This window comes from Cardiocondyla obscurior, linkage group LG08 (assembly GCF_019399895.1).
Source record: "Cardiocondyla obscurior isolate alpha-2009 linkage group LG08, Cobs3.1, whole genome shotgun sequence".
In the NCBI taxonomy this organism is placed as follows: Eukaryota; Metazoa; Arthropoda; class Insecta; order Hymenoptera; family Formicidae; genus Cardiocondyla; species Cardiocondyla obscurior.
In genome coordinates this window covers 7,402,883-7,428,381 of record NC_091871.1, presented here as the reverse complement: position 1 = coordinate 7,428,381, position 25,499 = coordinate 7,402,883, and the positions used below count along the sequence as shown (strand labels likewise).

At 47.5% G+C, this 25,499-nt stretch overlaps 1 protein-coding gene across 2 annotated transcripts in view; it reads left to right on the top strand.

The window, feature by feature from the left end:
- Positions 1–25,008, top strand: part of Glut4ef (Glucose transporter 4 enhancer factor) — a 71,806-nt gene extending 46,798 nt beyond the window's left edge. For both annotated transcript variants that reach the window (XM_070660957.1, XM_070660959.1), the window contains exons 6-8: positions 12,635–12,735; positions 13,012–13,273; positions 13,355–25,008. In XM_070660957.1, coding sequence (XP_070517058.1) covers positions 12,635–12,735; positions 13,012–13,273; positions 13,355–13,564 — 573 coding nt within the window. In that variant the 3' untranslated portion in view covers positions 13,565–25,008. The remainder of the gene's footprint in view (positions 1–12,634; positions 12,736–13,011; positions 13,274–13,354) is intronic.
- Positions 25,009–25,499: the final 491 nt, after the last annotated feature.

Genomic DNA, 25,499 nt, shown 5'->3' with positions numbered 1-25,499 from the left:
GCTCATTTCCTACGCACGCACGGTTTTATTTCCGAGTGCTCGCATTCTTCGAAGAGAGCAAGGTAAAATCTTATCTCGACCCGGCGTTCTTATCGACATTTTCGTTTTGAGGTACTTCTGGCATTAGATCTGGCACGTCTCGCAGTCCCGCCAGAGATTTTCGACTAGAAATAACGCCGTAGCGTCTTCGCCCCAAGGTTACGGTCAGAAATAAAAAAGAGCTATCGCTGAGGAAGTGACGCGCCGTACGTCATGTATTGTTCTTGGGAAGGTCGCATCGGCTCATGTACAGTTTTAAGAGTCCTCGATGATTGCCGTTTCGACGACCTTGCTTGACGTGGCTGTCATTAGGTAACTAGAGAACGGCACCCTTCCCTTCTAGCGGACTAAGTCGAGCCTAGCAACGAGAAACGGGACACTGGAGGAGGACGGCTACTTTTCAGCACGGACCAGTTCTCACGTAATTAATTCGGCAGGCCCCTATCCTCAATTCATTATATATGAATATCGATCGTTCTCCATTATGCTGGCCGTTTGACAAAGTAGTTTCGAATAACGTGGCTACGTCCGCGCCCCTTTTTTCTCTCTTTATTAATTCCGAAATACACGTCGACGACGATCTATCGTCGCGGAGACGCGAGATATCTTTCCCTCGCGTTAAAACCAACGAATAAAAAAAATATGCACTCTAAACATTTCTCAATGCTAATTAATTTGGCTCGCTGGCGCTTCCTACGAAAGAAACTCGCGTAAAGTTCTACTTCGCCCGGGAAAGTGCGCTCGGGATCATTCTTATCGCGCCCAACAGCTTTCGCGCAGGGGAAACTGCAATTGCGGTGTCACGTCGGAAGTTCGCAGCCGGGGAACGTGATAACGTCCAAGTGCGACCGTGCCGTCCGCGGAACTTCGGGATTCCGCGCGCGACTTGCATTCCAACGTGTATCCCGGCATTACGGAGCCGGTGAAAATACACAATCGACCGTCCGGGATACCGTTGCCGGCCGTGCCGTGCCGGTTACCGCTTGTATCGAGCGCGGGACACGTATAAATAGTTGACGGAGGTCATTAGGAGGGACGGCACATTGGGTAGGTAGGTAGGTAGGTGGAACGGAATTGTCACTCCGCTCGACGGACTTTGCGGACTCGCTGCCGACGGCGAGCCGAAGAACTTCGACAGGCCGGATTGACGTGCGTCTGGCTGATAATAAAGTTGTCGACGCCGTGACGTCACGTGCGGCGCGAGGCCTTCCTTCCGCCACCCGCGCAGCCCTTCGCGGCGCCACATCGATCCCTTTTTTCTCTCCGTCTCGCCTTTGTGACGTCACCATTTAGGCTCCGACCCTCGCGGCGAAAGTTCCGCCGTTATCAAAAAAGTTGCGCCACATGGAATTTGACGAAAACTTGTCCGCGGAGCGTATGAGCGTGTAATAATTTGGGGGGGAAAAAAAAAACTCGACGAGCAAACAGCGGCGAAATTCGTGTCAATCGTGTAATATTAAATTCTAACGATACACCTGGACATCCCGCGAAGATTGTCGCGCGTACGTGACAAAGGAATAAAAAGCGAATTGTTGCAGCGGCATTGACACCGGGACGCTCCATTATTTTAGCTCTCTACAGCGACGTCACGTCTGGAGCGTTGAGCTCTTTATTGCCGTCAATGTTAGACCCTCTTTCTCTCTCGCTCGCTCTCGCATCGTTAGAACTTTTCGGCCGGGAGGAGAGTCAAGGACGCGCGTTCGCGAATTTCAGCTGACTCCCGTCGGTGGGGATCAGACGCCAGGCCGTACCGCTCGGCACTCCGTGCCGCTCGTTGTCCTAGGTCCTGTCCTTTTTTTTTTTACGCACGCCGGATCGACGATAAAAGCGCGTCGACCGGCGGCACGCGGATAGGAGAGACCACTTCTCTCGTCGAGTGCGATCGTAACGTGACGAAATTCGGTCAACCTCTCTCGGAGAATTCGCTTCTATTTTAACGAGAATTTGATCCTTCCGATGCCTCGCGGAACGCCGGCGATGGGCTTCGCAACCTGCTCGATTCCCGTCGATTTAGCGCGACATCCCGACGTTGTATCTATTAATAGACCCTCGTGACAGCTGAGCCTATCGCCGCGCGATTTATTTTAAATCCAAGGTGACGCGGGTTTTATCGCGCAATCTGGGTTCGGCGTTCGCGGTTCAAGCGATAAGAGACGGAGCGCGTTTCCGCGATGCTTGTCGAGGAAACGATCGGAGGACCGCCGTGTCGTTCAATTCGCGAGGAAAGGAAATATTGCTGCTCGACCGCGTATCGAGCTGCTCTGCGCCCGCGCGAGTATCACATCGATCGTCTCCGCGTGCTCCACCTTGACCTCCAGCTGCGGAAGCGTTTCGAGCAATTAAAGCATTTGAGGGAACCGGTCGTTCGAGCGATCGAGCCGGAATCTTCGAGCGACACGTTCCCGCACGATGAGACAAACACTTATTGACCGCCTAAAGCTCGCGATAAACGGACGGCAACGTTATCGCGGTATTGTCGGCCGATTATCGTCGTCTCTCGACGGATCAACGCGCATATTTCGGTGCGAAGAATTCGAGCCTCTTCTTCTACAGTTTTTTTTTTTTTTTTTTTTCGAAGATAACCGTGGCTAACCTCCGGGCTGCCGGCCGGCCGGCCGGCTATAGGCGGGTTTTACATAAGCCGTTTCGACATCGGCGTAGACAGGTAACTTTCTCTCGGATCGATCTCGGGTCGGAAAGTCATCTATCTCCTCGCGATGCCCCCGAGTCCGCCACGCGATACGATCGATGGAAGTACGACCGATAATGCACGGCGTCGCACGGCTCTCCAGAAATTAACGCGAATGCCACTTGAACCGCCCGCGGCGCGATCTGTGAAATTTATTAACCATTCGACAGACGAGATCGTCGGTTTTTTTTTTTTTTTTTTTCGTTTTTTTTCCGCGAGGTTCATCGATAAGCGGTGCCAGGCGGGATGTCAGTGCCGCAATGGCGCGATAAATAAGATAAAACCGTCAAGTTTCGCACGATTGCGAGATAAGCGGGGAGACTTTTCAAATCGTTTAGCACGGCGAGAAATCTCGAGTCGCTTGGACTGCGCGGGACGTCCGCGCTTTGTGTGTTCGCTTCCCGAACGCCGTGCTTTTGGCGATAATAAAAAGAATCGCGGACACGTCGCTCTTATGCACGCGCAAAGTGCGTAACTGTAAACTGGTCCTAGTGCGGGCCTCGCCCACTTGGTTGCTCAACTTGGGTAAGCCGAGGAGAACCGGTATGTCCGCAAGGCCGTTGACAGTGCCGGCGAATCAATCGCGCTGTCACGCTCAAGCGGACGCGCTCGCTCGCGCTCCGCTCGTGCGTGCCCAGCTGATTCGCCGCGCCGCAAGAGCCACAGCCGTTCACCGATCGCGGACGAGAGAGAGGGAGAGAGGAGAGACGGTCAATCCCGCGAAAGTTACGTTACGCTGAAAATCACAAAGCGATCTGTAATCCGGCGCGTCGAGACGCAAATGCGAATAGCGACCGTGTCTAAAAAGTGTAACAAATAGCAATGCGATTTTGCGGAAGTAAAGAAAAATCGGTCGGCGAGGGGAAGTCGGCTAAACCGTCGCCGAAACTGCGCCGAGATATACGACAGGTTATTAAAAAATAATAATAACGAAATGTACAAGTCGGCGCATATGTGAGTTGAGCGGGGATCAATTGATTTTAATTGAATTCAAATAAACCGGCAGATGTCCCTTTTACAATGGAGAAAACGTGCAAATATTGACGCTGAATTTTGCCTCGGTGGCGTGTCTCGGCAATAAAAAATTTACGACGTCAAATTGCCCGTCGATAAGAGAAGGCTGCAAAGAGAACAAAGCGAAGGAAAGAGATGCTCGATATCACTCACGTTCGCAAAGCGAATAATTTTGTCTTAGGGTATGGTCGCCTCCTGTTTCGCTCGGCCGGGCCGATTGGCAAACTAGGACCTGTACGTGCGTTCTCGTCGGCGCGAAGATTCGCGAAAGTAGCGGCCTTGACTTTGCCGGCACCGCGTTACGCCACCCGACCCGATGAACTAACGGTGAAATATGCGAGCCCGGTCCCATCCGAACTCGACGTCTCGTTGAAATCGCGACGCTGCGAAAGGAGGAGCGCGCGAGACCTGTCGCGAAATAAACTGACCATAAATATATAGCGTAGTCTCTCGGGGAAGTTTTACGTCGCGATGGAAGAAATGGATAAAATGCGAGACGCCGTCCAAGATCCGAGTCGCGGGTCTACCGAGGAAAGGAAATTTAATTTACCGTAATCAGCCGGCGATCGCGGAGTGCAACCGAACCTATACTAATTTTTGCTGCGCGCGCGAGCGATAAGCTGCCGGATAACCGAAAGTTCGCTCGCTATCGCGCCCCGACTTTCATTTTACGCAATAAAATTAGTCTCTCGCGTGACCTTGAGTCGGTTATTGAACCTTCCCTGCCCGATACGCGAGCGGCGCGTCGGATCGGAGTATCCGAGTTTGGAAACATCACGCACTCGCGTTTTTGTCGCCTCGCCGCTGATAAGTGGCCCCCGAATAAACATTTCTCTCTCCGCTTCGCGTAAACACGCATGTGGGAGTTTAAAAAATAAAAAAATAAAAAAATCGGTTTTATCGAGCCGCGCCGGCCGGCACGACCAAAATCAGTGAACGGGAACGGCTTCAACCCGTTATTAGTTTGGCGCGCGTTATAAGCGCAACGCGTAATATACAATTACGAGAGAACAAACGTGGATTCGTTAAGCGAGATTTTCATAATATCGACGCTGCCCGGGCGCGACTATCTCTTCTATAATCAGAATCGACGTATCTACACGAGGGACCATTTTACCTTGCGCTTTATTTCACGATTACCTCGCCGACGTTTGATCCACGATCACGTCGAGAAATCGTTCGCATCCGGAAACGGCGGCCTGACTCGTATCGTCGCAATTAAAAATTAATAACCGCGACTCTCGCCGGTACTTAAATCGTATTTTGAGCTATACCGGTAATACCCGAACGGTACTACCGGTTTTCGGTTGTAACTCCGCTCCGCGACACAAGCTGCGGGCGGAGGGAAGGGAAAACGAGCGGGGAAGGTCCTGGTTTATTGCTTAACGAGAACTGGCCGGTATTGAATGCCTCGTGTGCATAAACGACGATGCACACGGCCTTGGGCGAGGAAAAAAAAAAGAGGGACAAAATTAAACGCGTGCGGCCGGTGGATATCGGATTTTAAGTGTCCCGTGAAAGTATCTTTCTCTCTCTCTCTCTCTCTGGCGTTCTCCTTTTTTTCTCGCATCAATCTCCTCTTTCACGAATTAAATCGTGCCATTCGCGAACAGGGCGATATAAAGATAATACGATTTGGGAGGCTCGCTGAGTTTTCTCCACCAGCCGTTTAACGCGTATCGGCCGGAACACGCTCGCAGCCATTTTAATTGCTATTTACCCGCGAGCGGCAAGGCGCAGTTAATGATACGTTTGGGAGGGACGGGGAGGAGTGACGCCGAGCGATTTTTACTCAACTCGGAGGCACGGCCGAACGTCTGGCTTCGCGTTTATCGTTTTCACGATTGTCGCATGTAACACGTCTTACTCTCACGGCTTTCTACCTTTCACCGCGTTTCGCCGAACTCGCGATTTTCTGAAGCCTCCGCTTGGAAAGCCATTCCGGGATCGCTAACAGCCGACGATCTTTTTGTTTTAAATATTTCTAAGTAATTGCATCGCGGCGCGGAAGGCGTATCTTCTAATTCGACCAAATCGAATCGATGGAGCGCGTCGAGTAAACGGAACGCGCAGCGGCTCCGCGTGCTGCATCCGCGTGCTGCATCCGCGTGTTGCATCCGCGTGGAACAACGCACGGCGAAAGAAAGGACGCACGATGCCTACGCGATAACCATCGTTTCTCGGAGCAATCGATACGGTCTAGGAAAATTCAAGGTGGCTGGGGAGTTCGCAGGCCTCGCAAAGTGCATCGTCCTCATTCGGCGTCACCTCTCATTTTCTCCCATCGGGACTACGTATATACGTATACATATATCGGCCGCGGGGGCCTCGCCGAACGGGTGTCCTCCACCATTTCAGCAAGACGCCGTCCACGCTGCAGGCCGGCGACGTAAACAACGTGCCTGCGCAAGCGCGGCCAGTTTCCTCCCGCGCCGCTGCTTCAACAGTTCGTTCGCGCCGTCCTCTTCCAACTCTCGCAGACCTCTTTGCCCCGTCGCCTTTCCTCTTCTCGCTCGCGCCCAGCTACGAGTACGATTCTCTCGCTCGCGGGCGACCATCGCTTTAGCAGCCTTCTCAGCGACGACGCTGACCTTCATAAAGTCCAACGCACAATGGCCGGTCGCGAGAACCGAGCGCGCTCGAAAACTTTTCTCAACATTTTGAAACGACGGGCGGGGGGAGGGGGAGGGAGGAAAGCCACGCGGCTAATTAACCGGGGGCGAGAGATCCGTGCCCGAGCACAAACGCGGATCCGAGCTTAATATGGAGGCTGCTCCTTTGTGCGGCCGAGCGCAGCAACAATGCCCGGCGCTCGGTGGTTGCAGCGGCACCACGACCGGTCTGTGTCGTCGCCGAAAGGCCTCCCGGACGCCATTGTACTTTGGGGAAAGGAAGATAAAGAAGTACTCGAGCACGCCCTGGCGGAGTGCAAATATCGATAAGAGGCGGAAACTGCGGACGATGCCGATTTAATTGCGTACCCGGTAAAGGAAAAAAAATCCTCTCCTCGCTGTTGTTTAAAAATAAAAAAATAAAAAAAAAGACACCTTTGTTCGTAGGGAAAGATTAGAAACCAATCGCCCGGGGATCGATGTAACGTCAGTAAAATTACAATTCCTCAAATTGTGTTACGGCTTTGTGACGCGAGCGAAATACCCTGCGCTTCACGGTGACTCATTTATCTCGAGGAGAAAGATAAGCTAGGTAGATTGTACGCTTCCCAACAGAATTCCTTCGAAAACGAAACGCAGATAATGGAAGTTGACCACCGATAGGCTCGTGAGATAAGTAACCTCTTCCATTTCGTCATCCGGTCGCGACGAAAAACCGGCAGATCGGACGCGACGAGCGTCCCGGTGGTGCCCCGTCGTGACTCACGGGGTACCTACCGTCGAGATATCCCCCCCCTCCTTTGCCCGTGCCCTCGGTGGGCATTCGAAACGATCCTCCGTCTCTCTCCCGCGTCCGTGTCGACGACCTCTTCCTTGTAAATTGCACCGAATCGCGTGCCGCGACGTGTCCCAGCTGAGCGTGCTTTTTCCAGCGCGTTGTTTTACGGCCGCGTCGCTTGGCCGGAAAAATGAAACTAAAAAGAAAAAAAGGGACGGAGCTTTTGTTCGCCCTTTTCTCGTTTGTCACGGATCGCTGCCGATTGCCGAAAACTCTTTTCCGTTGTCGTATGGGTCCTCGCCGCGCCTCTCTCGCTCCGAGCGCGATCGCGTCCTAAAACAAAGCGTCCCTTCGGCACCGATTCCGCTCGCGCCCGTCCGATTACGGTTGATCGCGACGTAACGATGCGTCACGTTCTACCGCGTCTTTCTGCATCGAAAGTCCTCTCGTGCACCCGCCGCGCGACGTAGTCTTTGTCGTACCTGCTGCGTCACACGTGGCTCCGCATTTCTCGCGGTCAGTTCCCTCTCTTTCCTCGCGTATCCTGCTTCCCGCCGTTCTCATCTCCTCTCGTCTCTCTTTCTCTCTCTCTCTCTCTCTCCCGTTCTCTCAGGCAGATTCCTCCGCGTCGTTTCCTCGCATCTACGCGGCCATATTCTGAAATTTTCTGCCCCTTATTACAGCCCGACCGCCGCCGCGACGCGAAAGTCCCACAACAAACCCGTAGATTTTTCTCCCGCCACCCCGTATACCCCGTGTACTCGCGTGCGTGAGGCGCATCGGTGTGTTCGAAGGGTCAACGTCCGACCCTCACCACACGCTACGGATCGACGCGCTTCGTACGCGCCAACACACAGAAGTCCGGTTTGTTTTGGTTTCCCGGGCGTTACCCGGACTCCCCACCGGTGACTTCGCCTCCACTCTCTCTCTCTCTCTCTCTCTCTTTCTCTCTCCCCGTTTCTCTTCTTTCTCTCATTCTCGCCAGCCCGTTTCTGCGCGTTCGCCGTCTCTCTTTCTCTCTCCTTCCTTCCTCTCTCGCCCCGCGTGATACATCCCTATGTCCGTGAAACCCATCGCCGCGTGGAACGGCGGCGTGGTCCCAAAATGGGGATTGAGAGTCAGCAGCCAGTGACGTCAGGATGTGTACACGGAACGGTACATCGGGAGTATCGTTATTTGCAGACAATGCAAACGAGCACCTCTGCAGGTTTGCGTTAGATGCGAAAATATTTTTGTATAAAGTAAAACGGGAAGAATAAAGACGGCGAGGCTTTTTTTTTTTTTTTTTTTTTAGACCGACGTACTATTTACGTTCCACATTGAGTTAACGAAAGCAGCGCGGATAACGCGGTAAATTTTTTTATAGAGCGGTACTCGACCGAGGGAAGCGGCTCGCGGGCGAAAATTGCGTGGGAAAGATGACGACGTAGGAAAATGCAGCCCTGCCGCGACGTTCGGGTGATAGCTGACGAACTAGCGCGGAGAAAGCCGCGTGGAAAGCGGGCTGTCGCGTAGTTTGGAATCGATTTTCGCGTCCGTGCGCGTAAACGTTTGAATCCGCGAGCAAGGCTCGTTTCAACGCTAAGTCGAAGCAGCCGGCTGCGACAGCCAGTCACCGCAGAGTCGTATACGCGAAGCTAATGAGCGTTACCTGTCGCAAGTTGCGACCAACTTGCTCGCGATAAATGCAGCCCAAACCCAGCTTAGATTAGACCGCGGTTCGATGAATTTAATCGGACGAAGCCGGGCTCTCCGGGCGAATCTGCGGGAACGCGAGAAGAGCGAGCGGCCTTGGCGCGAGGCGTCGGTGGGCGGAATCGCGGATGCATCGACGATAGAATCGAACCGCGTGAAAATAGAATCGCAAACTTTTCGGGAAACCTTCGCGCGAAAGAAGCGGGGCCATGCACGAGTGGCTCCATTCACTCTAACGAACTTCGGGGCGTTGACTCGTCCGGCGCATTCCTCCGGGGCGAATCACGCCTGCCGCCCGTTCCTCCGGCATCGCGTTCTCCGTTTTTCGAAACGATTTAACAGCGATTTTTCCACGCGTCGCTCGTCAAAGGCTCGTCGAACGTTCGACGTCCTCGCCGGGGTAACACGTGCGTAATTTTTGTGCGGCCGCTTCTCGGCGAACTTGACGAAAGAGACGCGCGGGCGCTCGCGCGTGCTCGTGCATATGCGCACACACGCAAGCGAATTCGCGAGCGAGGAAGCGCGCGCGCGTGCCGTTGCGCAGTGCTCGAAGAAGTGGAGGGAAGAGACGAGAGGAGAAGACGCGCGGGACTCGGCACGTTGGTAGGGTTGGATGCCCGGTGCGCGCGCTCCGACCGATGCGTGTGCATCCCCAACGGGCCGGCAGCTATCTCTATCGCCGGCAACGTCGTATCGCACGCGATGCGCCCACGAAACGTTCCGTTCCACGTCGGCCTGCTCTCGTCGCGGCAACCCCGCGCGCTGACTTACTCATCCCCATTCCCCGCTTCTCCGAGGCTCCGTCGCGCGCGGGAAATGGCCTCGCGAAATCTACGAAATCGCCAATTGCGACGAAAGTAAAACGTCGCGACGCAAGCTGCGAGCGAGCGCGCCGCCCGCGTTCGAGCGCTATATTTTTTGCAGCCTCGCGACGGAAATTGTCGAAGCTCTTCGAACTCGTCCGCGCAATCTTCCGCCTGCGCGAGAACGGTGAGCCAGGAATTGGCCGGCGATTGAGTGCAGATCCTATAGGACGTTCCCGCTAGCTTTCCTCAGCTGATCGAGATCCTCATTTATTCCCTAATTCTTTCGCAACGTTTTACGCGTCCGTTCTACGCCGCGAGAAGACCGCGCCGGGAATAACGCCGTCCGTGACTGGTTCTCGAACGCTTTTTCGAAGCGCTTCTCTCCCCTCGATCGAATTCTGCGATAGCACGCTGTCTCCATTACGCGTCACGCACGATGCGTGTATGCACAATGCGACGTGCCGCGTTGAATGCTCGCTAATAAGCATATTTGACAATAATAAGCACGTCTGTAATCTTGATACGCGTCTTCCAAGTCTTCGACTCTCGCTCTGCCTCGCTCTCTGAAAACGACGCTACGTTCCCGTTTTATTATCGGACACCCTGTATACGCGACAATTAATTACGAAAATGCTAAATCGCGGCAATAATTACGCGTCAGCGAATAATATGAATAAATGCTGAGTTTCGGTGACGGAGTTTCTCAATGATCGCGGACGGTCCTACGCGTACTTGGGAACTTTACGAGATATATCGTCGTGCTTCGTGCATTGCCTCGCGCGGATGGAGCATCCGAGAGAGCAGATCCGCGCCGATCGGTGGTTCTAGCTATCGCGCACGCGAGGGTCCCCGGCGCGTGGTGCCCTCTGGGCTAATGCCATCGGTATTACCGCGTCGTATCCTAAAGGTCGCGAAGGAGGACGGGGGGGAACGGGGCAGAGTAGGGAGAAGGACTGCTGCGAAGTTCTCCGGAGCACGCCAAACCAACGCCGAGAGGCATGGGCAAGGCAAAGGGAGAGCGTTGCCTACCGACCGGCATAGAAGGTCTGTGACCTCGGCAATGGCCGCGCGTACGTCGCTCCGGCGTGTGTACCCGGCGGGTGTCCCGTTTCGAAGATGATGTCACGTAGAACGACGCAAAGAAATCCCCGAAATCTACCGGAGCGTTTTTGCGAGCAACGACAGGCCCTCGGTCCTTTTGTTTTTTTTTTTGTTTTTTCGGACGCGCGTCGGGACGCGTTTTTCACGCCACGCTGCGCGTCGCCCGATTACCTCGCGTCACCCGATATATCGCGCACCCCGGCGTATCTCCCCGGTGTACCGTTTCGGAGCTGATGTCACTGCACCGGCGAAGCCCTTAAAGCTCGCCGAGGTAGACGCGCGTCCCGTCCCTCTCGCGCCCCGAGCAGCGCGATCTCGCTTATCACGCGGGGCGTCGATACTTATCAGTCCGGTCTCGTTCCTTTTGCGTCGTTGTCGTCCCGCCACCCGGTATACCGCGTGAGAATCGAAAGAGGCGAGCGTTAATGGCGCGTAGTAAGCTGAGCCGCGCAAAATTGAGGGAAGCGATCGGTGGCGGCGCGGCGTAGTTTTCCGAGATCGTGTCTTAAGTGCAGTCGTTAAAGTCACTCGTAAATATTCATACGCTCATTAGCCGGGCCGCGCGACCCGGCGACGTGTTATCGCGCGAATGCGCACTTAAAGAAATTATTTTCGCCGCAGTCCGACGGCTTATTAATCCGGAATGCTTTGAAGAGGCATCCTTCACCGCGGCGCGCTAACGAGCGCGTGATTGTCCTCCTCGTTACGTTGAAAAACGCTACTGCGCGTCGCGTGCGCCCGGAACGATCGTGGGACTGTTAACAAGTGATCAGCCGCGTCCGGATGGTGTCATCGTCGCGTCGGCGTCCTCCGCAAAATTCACGAACCGTCGGACACCGGCGACGATCGATTTTCGTCGCGCGTCGCTATAAATACGCGGAGAAATATAATACTTTCGTGTCCCCTCAACGTCGAAAATCCGAAAGCGAATTCGATAATCCTTTCAAGCGACCGTGTTTCACGTTTGAACTCGCTGAAAATGCTAGCTAATCGAGAGCCTGAACTCGTTTGCGAACGTTATACTCCCGTCTGCGATCGTCATTCTATCCGTCGGATCTCGAGGACGAGAGGCGTCCAGGTAATCGTCGGACGGAAGACGATTACGCCGAGGATATCTCTCGCGAGCGAGAAACCCCGGTTCCGCGTTCGCGTCGCCGTCCTCCGCTCCCGAGCACGCGATCGTCGCGGACCGCGTGGGCTTGTGTTCCTCGCTCTCCGCGATCAATACCACGTGACCGTGCATCCGTCTGACCGGCGCGGCACGGCGCCTCCGCTGCCGGCCGGCCGATGTAAACAAAGAAACGTGCGCGCGGCGCGGCCGCACGGCATCGATTTTCCTATCCGGCACGGCCTGGCGTGACTTCGACGCGGAGCCGTCTTAAGACGCTCGGCTTCTTACAAACCGGCGAAACGGCTCATCTCACCTGATCGCGCGCAACGGCTTCGTTCAATGGAAATTAAAAACGCAGGTCGCCTTCCTTCAGCAACGCGCTCGACGTTCTCGACACGCCGACGCGCTTTCGTTCAGAATTTTATTCGATTACGATCGACCCTGCGCGACTCTCTTCGCCACAAATATTTCTCGATCATATTTATCGTTTAAAAATATTATAAAATTATGACTGGGGATAAAACTGTATTATCTTTTCGCGTGAGATTCCGATATAATTCAGATTCAATTAGTTGAAATAATTCTGCCACCGGGACGCGTCCTGTTATATCGCGATGCGTCGATTGTCGCGTGACGGAACGACGTAGGACGGATTATTTGCCGAAGTAAATCGCAGTTCGTTACCTGTTTTTCCCTTTGCGAAGATTCTCTCAGGTATGCCGAGCCCCGTCGAGTTTCAATCGGCGTCGCGTCAATAATCGTTAACAGCTGTCATCTTTTTGTTTTCAGGCGAACGCGGAAGTGGTCTTCAAGTGCACTTGGCCGGGCTGCCTGGAAATCAAAGCGACCGTCGCGCTTATTGAGGAACATGTGCGCCAGTCACATCTGGGGTAAGCTAGTATTTTAGACGTAATATACGTGCCGCGTAAGACGCGTTACGGCAAAATGAGACTACAGCGAAATAGTCGAGTCGCTTTGAAAAATGAAATATTAATAAGTAATATAAGGCTAAAGTTACGGATATTATTGACGCCTAAAATTAACGTCGGGATGCTTATTCGACGATTAATAAGAAAGAAATAACGGATTGAAATATTCTATTGCAAGTTGTATAGAAGAAGGAAGGCAGAACTTGAAAGCGAACTGAGACTGTTTTCGTTTTACAGTCCAAAGAAGTCCAAAGGATGTGACAGCGAGGACGATATGTCCGTTCACGAAGAGGAATTCTATTATCAAGAAGTTGCCGTGGATCATATGAGCTCACCTCCCACGATGTCTCACCGGGACATGGCGAGACCACCGCACGAGGATCCTGAGTATCAGAAGCAGCTTCGCCTCGAGGCAGCTCCTGCCGCGAGTAACTACATCGAGAATGTAATAGTCGGTGTAAGAGAGCCGAGCAACACGTTTACGATCTCGCAATCTCCGGTAAGTGAACGCGGAGCGGAAAAGCGGGGGTGCCCGCGAAAAGTGTGGACCTAGGACTAAATATATCTCTTTTCGTTTCAGGGTACGCCCAACAAACACATCAAACTGTCCCCACGGCCGTTGCAGGCGTGTCAGCAGAACATGACAGCGTCTACGGGCAAGCCGTCCTCCCCGCGGCGAACTCGTAGCGACGTTAAGAAGTGTCGCAAGATCTACGGTATGGATTCACGCGACCTCTGGTGCACTCAGTGCAGGTGGAAAAAGGCTTGCACTCGTTTCTGCAGCGAATAGGCCAAGCGTCCGCCCCGTTCGTACGTCCGTGGGCGGAAACCCTTGTCAAGTCGACCCCAGAGTTTGCCAATGCTACGTTGAACGTTAACATCAACTGCCAAATGCCAATCATCGTCGAAGACGCGGCGTTGAGAAAAAAAAAAAAAACGAGCTCCCGTACACGGGGTACGAGACGCAAAACCGCCAATTATCGCCGGTTGTAGCAAAAGGTGTTGTCTCACGAATAATTCCAGTATAGGGGGACCGGAAATCTTTCACGAAGAAGTAAAGCGCAAGGCTCGTAAAAGCAGCAAGCTCTATCTCGCCTCTCTATTTCCCATCGTCAAGGCGGCACGCGCGAGTTTTGGAAAGAAACGTTACTCCGCAATTATATGATTGGCGAGGAGCTCTGTAGGGCCGATATCCGTGCACGACATAACATCTTAGTGCTCATAGAGGAAGCTAACGACGTAATATTTATTTCAACGATTTCCGCCCGTTCGTGTTTTGCACTTGGCAAACTCCGACCGGGTCCCTTAGTCGTAATGAGGGACTTTTCGATTAATAGATAGTAAATAATTGACGTGCGGAGGAGCGACGTGCGACTTCAGACGGCTACACTCGCTCGCTCCCACTCCGTCTGACAAAGAGAACCTTTTGGTTCGGTACGAATGAGATACGCACTTGCACTCAGAACGAACACGCATGTCCTTCGAAGTGCTGATTTCTCGAACCGTCTCTTAGGTCATTGCAATAGATCTTCCTTCTTCCGTCAAGAGCGCGAACGTTAATGCGCTCTCGACAATGATGGAATTAAAGGCATCGAATCGATCCTCAGGGACATCGTTCGATCGATTCCTGAGGAACGAACGATCGTATCTAACGGACGAAGGGAAGACCGAAATCGGTGCTCGGTCTGACCGATGTTCAACGCTAAACGAATGCGGACGAGCAAGATTGGTAAATCTCGCGTGAAACAGAGCTGCTAATTGTGATATTGTATCTAAATTTATTGGATCTGCCGCGAATCGAGCAAGAGAGCGCAAAGGCGTGTGAAGAAATGAGAGAAGGAAAGATAAAAAAGAAAACAAAAAAAAAAAGAAAAAAAAAAAGAAACCAAAATTTTATACACCAATTATACTGCCAGATAATTAATTCGACAAATTATTGTTCAAGCCTCTCTTTCGCGCGTTAAAGAGGCACTATATATTGTACGACTTGCGTCGTCGTATATCGGGCTTAGTTTTGTTAGTCTTCTGACGACCTAAGACCGTGTTCGCCAACAAAGGAGTTGCACGCGCGTATTGAGGTAGGGCTACGCAGTTGAATCGATCGATCTAATATTTAATGAAGGTTTTACTCCAAATCACTCACACGAATCCATTGAATACACGCGTGCACTTACATGCATACATGTGCATCGCGAGCGCGAAAAATCGTGGCATCACATTTGTGTAGTCTGATCTACGTCATTTCTTATACTCCTTTTTCGCTTTAGCCCATTCGCGGAACGATTTATCCACTCGAATCGATTATTTCGAAATATTCGTTTGATCTCGATAATTTTTCTAATGTAGCGATAACGAATGGACACTTGCAAGTTTTATATATTGACAAATTTGATAAAACAAATTTTGCAAGTAAGCGTCGTGACCGAAGAGAATTATACATTAATGACTTCTGACTTTTTATCGTAATCAGCTCAATTATGTCAAAAATCAAATGCAAATTTTATTTAAAGTCACATACGACCATTTTTGCATATTTGCAAAGCGTTTTATTTTTTGTAAAATATTATGCAAAGGTTGGTCAATTATTTTCGTGGAAAGAATTATTTTAATATTTTAAAAAAAATTTTTAATGAATCGTTATTTATAAAAAAAAAATTGTGCATTTAAATTTTAGCAATATGATTATGATTTGTGTGCGTAGAAAGTAAAAGAATTATTTTCATGTGCAATATCAAAAGGTTTTATCTATTTTTTTTGTTTTTCTTTTTTTTTTTTTTAATATTAATGCAATGATTGCCGTGAGGAGTCAGAAGCATTAAGGTTTTAATGCAATAAATGACAAAAGTATTTCATATTTAACGGAAGAAAGAGGATGAGACGTCGCAATGTACGTTATATTATCTACATTAAATATAAAAAAACACGTTAAAAAGCGACGCTCACCGATGAAAAGTTTCTTCCAATTTCCCGATCGTTGTTCGTACGTTAGTATGGTTATCTTGTATATTTAGTATAATTATATCCTTGTATATTATGTCTTGTATATTACGTGTATTATCTTGTATAGCGCCCCTCGTTTTTTTATAATTACTGAACTTAATGTATTAAGAATTAGTTATATCACTGTTGTTTATTAATAATCACGACACGGGATTTAGATTTTATTAGCATAATATGCGTCAATTCTGTCGAATTTAAAAATTCAATGATTCGAGAGTATAACTCGGAAAGAGATTAATAATTCTTGAAAGAAAGAAAAAAAAAAAAGATATCGGATTATCTTTGTGTTCAAAACTACAGGCATTGCGTTGTCAGTATTTCTCGACGTTTTATCAACGACTTTTTATCAATATTACTGTAGCCGTATTTTCCAAAGAGAAATCGTAATCTTTTTTAAAGGAATGCTAGTGACGGTCGTTATTTAACGCAATGTTGTCGTCGCACAGGAACAAAATTTCTCTCTTCCCGTAATTAAATTTTATGACGAACCCCGGGTGTTGCAAGACCACCGACCTGTACGAATTGTACCGAATTTCGTCTATCAAAACTTGGTGAAAGAACTGCACTCGAATAATAAAATCAGATTATAGTACTGTTGACAATTTGATCATAGTGAATTTTTTACATCGCGTTTACGATAACGTAGAGAATCATTGCACAGTACTTTTGAAATTAAACAGCAAACAATTATTACAGATAGCATAGAAAGTAATTGCCGTCCACGTAGATTCTTTACTGCTGTCAAAATTGTTATGCTTGATCATGCAGCTACAATTTACCGAAGACAATACGCAAACGAAAACTGCTAAAGGGTGATATTATTACTTAATACTTCTTATTAATTATTAACGCGATCTTTTTCTGCCATTATTTTATTCTATGCAATCTGTATGTATAACAGTGTTAAACAGTGCGGCGGTAACATTGAAACTTTTCATACCGAAGAGAAATTATTTTCAAAAACCTTACAAGGCTTTGGAACGTTAAGTACTTTTTAAAGTGTCACTTTTGAAAGACTATAAGTTTCGTATACAATTATTGCGTTAGAATCTTTTTTAAGATGACTAAGTTTTATTTAAATTACGGCATTTTCGGGCTTATATTTTCGTTCGCGTCTCCGAGCGCAATCAGCGACAAGTATAGCTTCGTATCTCACGTTAGACAATTCGGAATATATCAATACGTGGTTGAGGGGAGGAGCGCTTGATAACGGTCTTACGCGTGCACGAATTGAAGCGTGAATAGATAAAGAACGGATTACCAAACTGATAGAATTAGAATTGGAATAGCCAGGAAATAAAAGTATAACAATTTCGAACCTTTCAGCCAGTGGTTAGAGGCACGGTGCGAAGACGTACGTGACGCCGAATGTGTTACATCGGGCGAATTTTCAGGAAACGAGAAATCGGTTGAACGCGCGGCGCTAAGGAAAGGCTTTGCGTCCGTTTAACGTTTTCCGCGATGGTAACAATTCCAGCTTTTTTCGCTGATCGTCTAAGCTTCCGACTCCGTTTAGCCAGGCGCGATGCGCGAATTCGCCATGCGGGATCGTGTCTGTCGTCGCGAGCACACGGCACACAACCACACGACACACGCAGCAATAAATTCTCGATGAACTCTTAGAAATTCGTATGATTTATTGTTGATCCCTAATCTGTACGATGACGCGAAACGGACGGATCGCGTGCCAGGATCGAAGCGTCGCTCGGCAGGAGTATCGCGCTCAAGAGAATTTTGGCGGACACTACGTTGTCCACGAGAGGATGGCACTTCGCGAATGTCAACGAGTACAAGTTTGTTAAATTGTGCCATTACGTATGCCAAATATTCTCTGATTCTGTTCTCACCCTCGCGTTAAAAGAAAAGAAAAAAAAAAAAAAGAAATCGAGAAAAGGAACGAGCTCTTCGCAAAGGAATGAGCTTCGAGTTTTTCGCAAAGGGACAAACGACGGGAATTCGACAACGCGAGGTATGGGAGGGTGGGAAGAAACTGAGTTTCAAACATTCGTAACGAAAGCTTTACAGACTTAAAGATACCTCAAGTTAATTTCATACGATCGTACAACATACACCCCCAGTCGTCCTGCTCGAAGCGACCGAGACGCGATTCTCCCTTTTTTTTTTCCTTTTTCCTCTTTCGTCTCGGCGGCGAACGATCCGCCGTTTATCCGTCGCTTCGACCTAGACGAGCTGACTGACGAACACCGAACGTTACAAAGTAATATGTATCTCTCTCGCGATGTTAATGTCAATAATTACTTAGTTAAAGCTCCCGCCGCGACGGCGAATCGTCGCGGCGATTCGGGACACCGTGTAATATACATTTAGCGAATACCCCGAGGGGCTCGATCGGCGACCCGACTATCTCTCAAGAATCCGTTGATATCCGCCGCGTAGCCTAAATCAGATGATTCCCCGTCAGCGGCGAATGACGCGATCGCTCATCGTCGTCCGAAACTATTTGATCGTTGCGCTCGGATGCTAGTCGCGTCGCTCAGGACGGGATTTATCACCGATCGATCGACAAGCGAGGCACGTCCACGTTCGCGGAGAACGAACGGGTGCGCCGAGCTCGGGTCCGGAAAACCAGCATCTCTCTCAGCATCCCCCCCTCTCTCTATCTCTCTCTCTTTCTCTCTTTGAAAGCCGGTTGCCGCATTACGTTTTGCGGCAATCGCAAATTCCCCGATTCAATCAGAAACAAGATCGGGCTTTCGATCGATTCGACGGGCGGGCCAGTCGTTATGCGAGCGATCGTGCGGCCGAGGGAAAGGACGAAAGGGGGTAGTCCCGTTATTCGGCGGGTGCGGAGGGAGAGACTCCGTCGGTCCGCGACACGATCGCCTCGGTTGATTAAACCGATACTGAGCTCTGTCCAGCACGTAGAGATACCGGAAGAAGAATTGTGTTGCGGGTTAGAAAGAGCTAATGGCCGGGATTTATCATACCAAAACGGATCTCATATCGATTTAATAAAGTGTAATTTTTTTTTTTTTTTTTTTTTCTTTTCTCACACGATGTGTACGGCCGAGCCGTGTTGCCGGGGCGGAAACGGTGTCGCAGTACGTCAGATTGTACCGTGAAGAAAATTGTTGGCGACGCGAACGGTAAAATCTGCCGCACGCGGCCGCAGGTCACGAGCGTTCCACGAAAGGTGGATCTTTTTCAGAGATCGGTAGCTCAACAGGCTCATAGCTCGAGCGCGCATTTTTGCATAACACACAATACACGAGGCACGAGGAAATCAATCGGAGTTCTTTACTTTTATTCTGGGACGAGTAAAGTGAAGGACTCCGATCGGTTTCCTCGCGCCTCATGCGTTTTATGTAAAAGTGTATGTTCCCGGATTCACGTATCGCCCGACCGGCCGTACAACGCGCGCGAAGACATTATTATTATTATTATTATTATTATTAATATTATATTATATATTATATATTATATATTATATGATTATTATTAATTTTTATTAATTATTATTGCATCCATCGTCGTCGTCATCTTTATCTTAACCCTTAACACAATGATTAGCGTCACTCACTGTACGTTACGTAATTGTTAAAGCGCGAAATCTTTATTAATATTACGTTAGGTCAACTGTTAATATGTCGCCCCGCGTTAAAAAGGGTAACACGCAGGACGGATCATGCGTTCGGAGTGATCTAGACACATCGAGTAGACCGCGAGAGATCGGAGCAATCTCGCGAGACGTGCAACCAGCGACTCTAACACTCTCATATCCGTATAATTGCTGCAAGCAAGCTTCTATTTATCGATAATGCGTGTAATTATAACGCTGCGATTATGTCGCATTATTTGACACTCGAATTATTCTAACGTATCTGACTGAGAAAAGAAATTACGATGCAACACGTTAATTACGTTTGAGTGTATAAAGTTTATCGTTAAGACATCGTAATAAAGGTATCTAACAAAACCGTACCTCCGTATAATTATTGATTCATCTCATTTGTATGTATACGTCTCTTCTCTGTTCTCGTAGAGTCTGCTCTTTCGCAGACGCGTCAGAGCGAACACCCCGAGGTTCTCGCGAGACAATTGTGACGCGCGCGACTATCGCCGTAAACTTAATTCACCGACTGAAGATTAATTTTTTAATTTTTAATTAAACATTCTCAGTGCAATTTTGTACGCCCGTTTGCCTAAGTGCATTATTCAAAGAGTTTTATCGCGCGTTTCTAACGTCGCAATTCGTAGCGGTTGAGAGAACGGGAGCCTTGACCGTCGTTCTCGCCTCTCGGAGAACCTATTTTATTTATTTACGCAGCAAAATCTACGCTCGTTTTTTTCGTCCCATAAATGCAGGGATGAGAAAAGTCGAGGGGCTTAGTTTAAGGAGACAAAAAAAAAAAAACGCGTGAGAGCAAAACGAGGATGCGACGAAGGATTTATGCGGTTGTTAATTGTATTTTGACTTTTGTTCCGACGGAGCATTACGAGAGCATGAAAAATTCAGTTTCGGACCCGTCGAGTTTCTTGTTGTTCGAGTAAACGACGGGTCTGACGGAGTGGATCCAGGTGATTCGATCCATTTTTATGATTCACATTTATCTCTATATTTTCTATTTTTTTTTTTTTTCTAAATCGCGTTGCTCGCAATAATGCTCTTGCTCAATACATGTATACACGATGGACTTGATCCGTCGAGCGCAGATATCACTAAAAGATAGTTTACCCTTGTTGGATGTACCTCGGGTGCTCACGCGATATAATGCGACATAATCGCAGCTTCATTCTCTCATCGCGTAAATCTTTACAATAGATGCTGTACATACTGTATAGTCGACCCGAACAACCCGTTTTACGCGAGAAGATATTTAAAACGCCCTCTGAACTGCGGTAGCTCGATAATCCCGGGTGGAACTACTCGTATAGGAGTTTACGACTGGCTTCAGCTGGATTATAGTTGTTAAATATACTTTTTAAAATTATTGTAAATTATTTTTAAATAAGAAATCTGAGTATTTTAAGCTTTGAAAAGCGTTTAAAGGTTGTACTTGTGAATTGGAATCTTTTTTTTTTATTGACTCGATAAGAGAATAAAAATTTATCTCTTTTCATACAACGCCTGACGGTGATTGTGTAATCATTGGCCCGTCGTCATGTGCCATATTATCGTAAGAGTATCTGATTGTTTGCTCGTAACAGCTCAGCGCTGAGGTTCGCAGCCGATAATTAACAGCTATAAATCCAAGCCTTGGCATTGTAATGCCTAGTTACCCTATACGGCACGTTCGCCGGGATTCATTCTTGTGCACATAGTTTTAACGGCGATCGCGGTTTACCGACATTGCAACCTCTTTCGTAGACAATTTCTATGCAATTTACAAAGGCGCGCAAGCACGCAGCTGAGATCGCTCGCCGCGTTAAATGCGTTCTCGCGGATGCTAAATCTCGCGGTTAAATCAAACGTCGCTCCTCACGGGGAGAGTACGCTGGAAGAGAAATACAATTACTTTTTAATCCGACCATAATGCTACGATATACTTTTAACGATGAATGTGACCGTGTCAGTCATATTTATCGTTGGAAATATAAAACCGTGGTCGGCTCCAAAAGCAGCTGTATACCTTTTTCTCAACGTAGGCGCAAATAAAACGCATCGCGGCCGTGCTTTTGCTAACGGCGACGTCCGTTCCCCAAGATCATTGTACTGCCGAATCTTTGTATTTTATTCGCTCGTCGAAATTTCCTGTTTCGATTTCGCGCAAAGTGATCCGAGCGGCGGCCGCGCGTCGCCGCTAATTACGATCGCGTTAATTGCGCGCGGAGAGAATAAAATCGCGTGCGACACCGAGAGAGAGAAAACGACCCCCGTGTCGAGGACGATTCGGCGCGGATGGTTCTCGGAAGGAGTCGTTCCGCAGATGCCTATATCCCTTGCAATCTAGCGACGTCTGTCTCGCGACGAGTAACCACCGTCGGCTTCGTTTAAGAACTTTAGTAGCGCCACAGCATGTTAACCGAATAGAGGAATAAATGTAGAAGAGAAGAATGTAACGCTGTAAATTGCCTTCTGCGGAGAAACTCTGGCGTTTTCCGGCGCGTTAAGATTAAGCCGGTAGCATGTAGCTTATCACTGTAGCCGGCCGTAGGCCGGGGAACTGCATAATTGCACCGCCGTTATTAAAAAAATAATAGAGAACGTACGTACACACAGCTAAGGGCGTGATATCCATGTATATAAGCGCAGAGTAGTGCATTGCGGTGTAAAGTGGTCGCGCAAGCTCCTTAGAAACCCCATATTTCATATTTCTTTCGCCGTACGTGCAATGCGCGCAGATTGATAGTTATTAATTAGTTAGTTAATTGCGATTAATACTTAGGATCGCGGGAACTTAACAAGAGATTCGTGCCACGAGATTGAACCTCCGATCTCTTTCTCGTGAAATTTACAGCCTTTTGAAATTCTTTGCAGAATATTTAAATCGGAAAGATTCGCCAATACGCGAAGAAGCGTGTTTTTATATTCGAACAAAATATTTAAAAATATTTAAAAAAAAAATAAATAAAAATAAAAATAAAAAAAAATAACAGAGAAGAAGACTCGAGCGTTTCTTTAGAATAAAATTTAGCGGATCGGGAGTCTTGTCTTGCGGTACGATCTGGCATCGATTTCTCTCAGCGCAATTGTTATCTTTTGCGAAAATTACATCGCTGGTAGCACTTAACGATGGTGACAATAGAATATTTGCCGCCGTTTAACGGTTAATTTTGCTCGACGATCGTTTTATTGTTTAACGAAGTAATTCGCCGAGTCTCGCGGCGCAACCTCCGAGCGTCGAAGATATTCACGAGCACAAGTCTCGGCGGACGAGTGTTCTGGACTAGATTACGATTAGTTTCGTTGTACAAAGACGAAAAGGAGACACTTTATATCTTTCCGGCGAACTGTCCCTATGTCTTAACGCTAAGAATCATTATCGCAAATTTTCGTAATAAAATCTATGCGAAGGTCAGCACGAGTGTTTGAATCGACAGCCTCCCGCGTCGTTATCGAGTTTCGCGGAGAGATGCGAGACTGAGGATTTCTCTCGCGATCCACGCGACAGACATTCCCGCCCCATCTCCCTGCGTGTATACCATTCGCGTAGATGTAGAATTATTTCATGATTTTCATGCGACTCGCACAGAAAGAAACACCAAGCTCGCCAAGAACGTGAGAGCCCACGACATATCGCGAATCGTCGAATCGTTGAACTTTCTCATGCACCAATGATTCCTCCCGAGATCTTTCGAGGCAGGAAGAACGCGCGACGCGTTCGCAATCTACTTCTCGCAATAAACGTACCTACTCTGAATACTCACACCTCTTTTTAACTTTCAGCGATCGCCGCCACGATCGTGGAAATATAAGAATCTCCCTATTTGAGGTCAATATACATATAACAATATATACGGTTCAAGGATCTTTTTTAAAGGACAACCACGAGCTAATTTTGTACTCGTAACATGCCAAATGTTCTATATTTGTACAAAATAGAGACGCTTTCGTTATGAAGTAGCGCGTGAATAACTGAAAAAGTGTGATGCGGAATATATCTATATATATATATTTTTTTTTTTTTAATTAACCATAGTTCAGATCTTTTTTTTATTCCTTTTTTTTTCTATTTTGTAGGGATACGCGGATAGATTTTCGGCTTCCGATATTGTGATTTTCGTCGTTTCGGAAATCTCAAAGACCTCAAATGAGGACGCGCAGCTCGAAAGAGTATAAGATATAATAATTTGGTCGTCTTTTAATTGTCATCGAGGTATGTTTGTCTGTCCGTACTAGGGCCAAATGCATGAGAGGGTTAACGACGCGTATATGGTGTAACGAAATTATTTATTATGTATCTTTTTTTTTCTTGTACCGCTAACCGACTATGGTCGAGTAAAAAGAAATCGTTTTTATAATATGTCGTCTCGCAATTTCTGCTCGTTACGAAAATCACTCTCGTCATCAATGGTATTTTCTAAATGTATGTCATAAGTACGTGTCGCAGTGTTTTGGTTTTTTCAGACGCGCGCACGAGCGTTTTCCTTAAGTTTGCGTCGACATTTTGATATGTAACATCGGCACATGTGATTCACGCGAAAGCTTCTTTCAAGTACTGCCTTACATATCTTCTATGTATGTCAATCAAAGCAATACAAAAGTTTATACGGTAGAAAGAGTCGGCGTACTCTTCGGATACCTTCGCGATGCCATTTAAACTTTTGTGTTGTTTGTAAAAAACAAAAAAAAAGAAAAATGAAAAAAAAAAGAAAAATGTAGAAAAAAGCCACTTACCTTAAAAAAGCATGTTGTACATCTAGATCGAAGTCGCAAGAGTAACGTCATCACGTGTATATCGTCTCGCTTCTGCGGTTCTCTGTAAACAATAATGCCCGTTATAAAGAAATTCGCTTTAAGAAATAATTACTGGATGGATCGACGGCAGCTTCAATGTTCCATTTAGCTTAAGAAATGTATCGCGATAAATCATTACGAATCTAAAAGGAGAGAATAACGAGACGATCGAGACGAGTCGAACGTCCGAGAGTATCATGCGTATGCGAGAATATGCGTAAAAAATAAATATAATTATATGATTCTGAAATAAAAGAGAATATATTATATTGAAATTATTTGATAGCCTCTTTTCTGAGATTGATTTTCACTTTGAGATTTATTATCAATTGATTCGCGCGCTGCATTTTCAGGCGATCACGGTCGTTTGAGAGGAAAATCAGTTCGTTAGCGTGGCTTTTGTTCATTTTACAGAGATCTTAATTGGAACATTTCAGCGTACGCCGAGACGCAACATCGAAATGACAATTGGTTATAGAGACATTTTGCTGCGTGAATTAACAAACACATTTAAATGAATAAAAAATCGCAAACTCAGAGCACTAATCGAACATATATATATTGTATAAGTCTTTTGAAATCGTTCTAGCTATAAATATGCATATTACAAATAAAAGAATATTAAGATCATACTAGGTCGTAATGAACGATAGTAGCTATTAATTGTTGACGATGACGATGATGAAGAAAGATAATAATATACCAGACATACGATTAATATTTTATTGAACCTTATATTTTATTAATTATTATATATATATATATATATATATATATATATATATATATATATATATATATTATACACACACACATGAAGCTATATCGATTATGTATAAATGCTGCATACATATAGAATATATGTTATTACAATATCTTGAGTATATTTGTGCTTATTGTTTCAATTTCCTATTTAAATAATTTTGAATCCTTCCTACATCTATTCATTATTTCCTACCGAGTTATTCCAAATCCGACGCTAATTATATTATTTTAGGATTATTTTTAAGAAACTCACCGGTGAAACTAATATTCAGATGTCGGTTAATTCTCACCACTATTTCAATCGACTCAATTTGTTAACGACGGTTAACTTTCACTAGAAATTTCGATTTGCCTCTACCCGTTCACGGTCTATTCGTTTATTAGAAAAGTAGCTTCGATTAAACCGCCCCCACACGAAAGTGGCGGCTCATAGCGGACCTCGGCAAGATTAAAGTCATCGAGAAGTCTGTTGAGTATTACTAGCTGCTTTTCGCGAACGGAAATCGAACTTCCTGATTGGTCAGTCTCCGTAATTTATAGAGATAAAATAATTCTAACCAATCAGAACGGTTCCGGTATAGTTTTGTTCCGTTATTCTCTT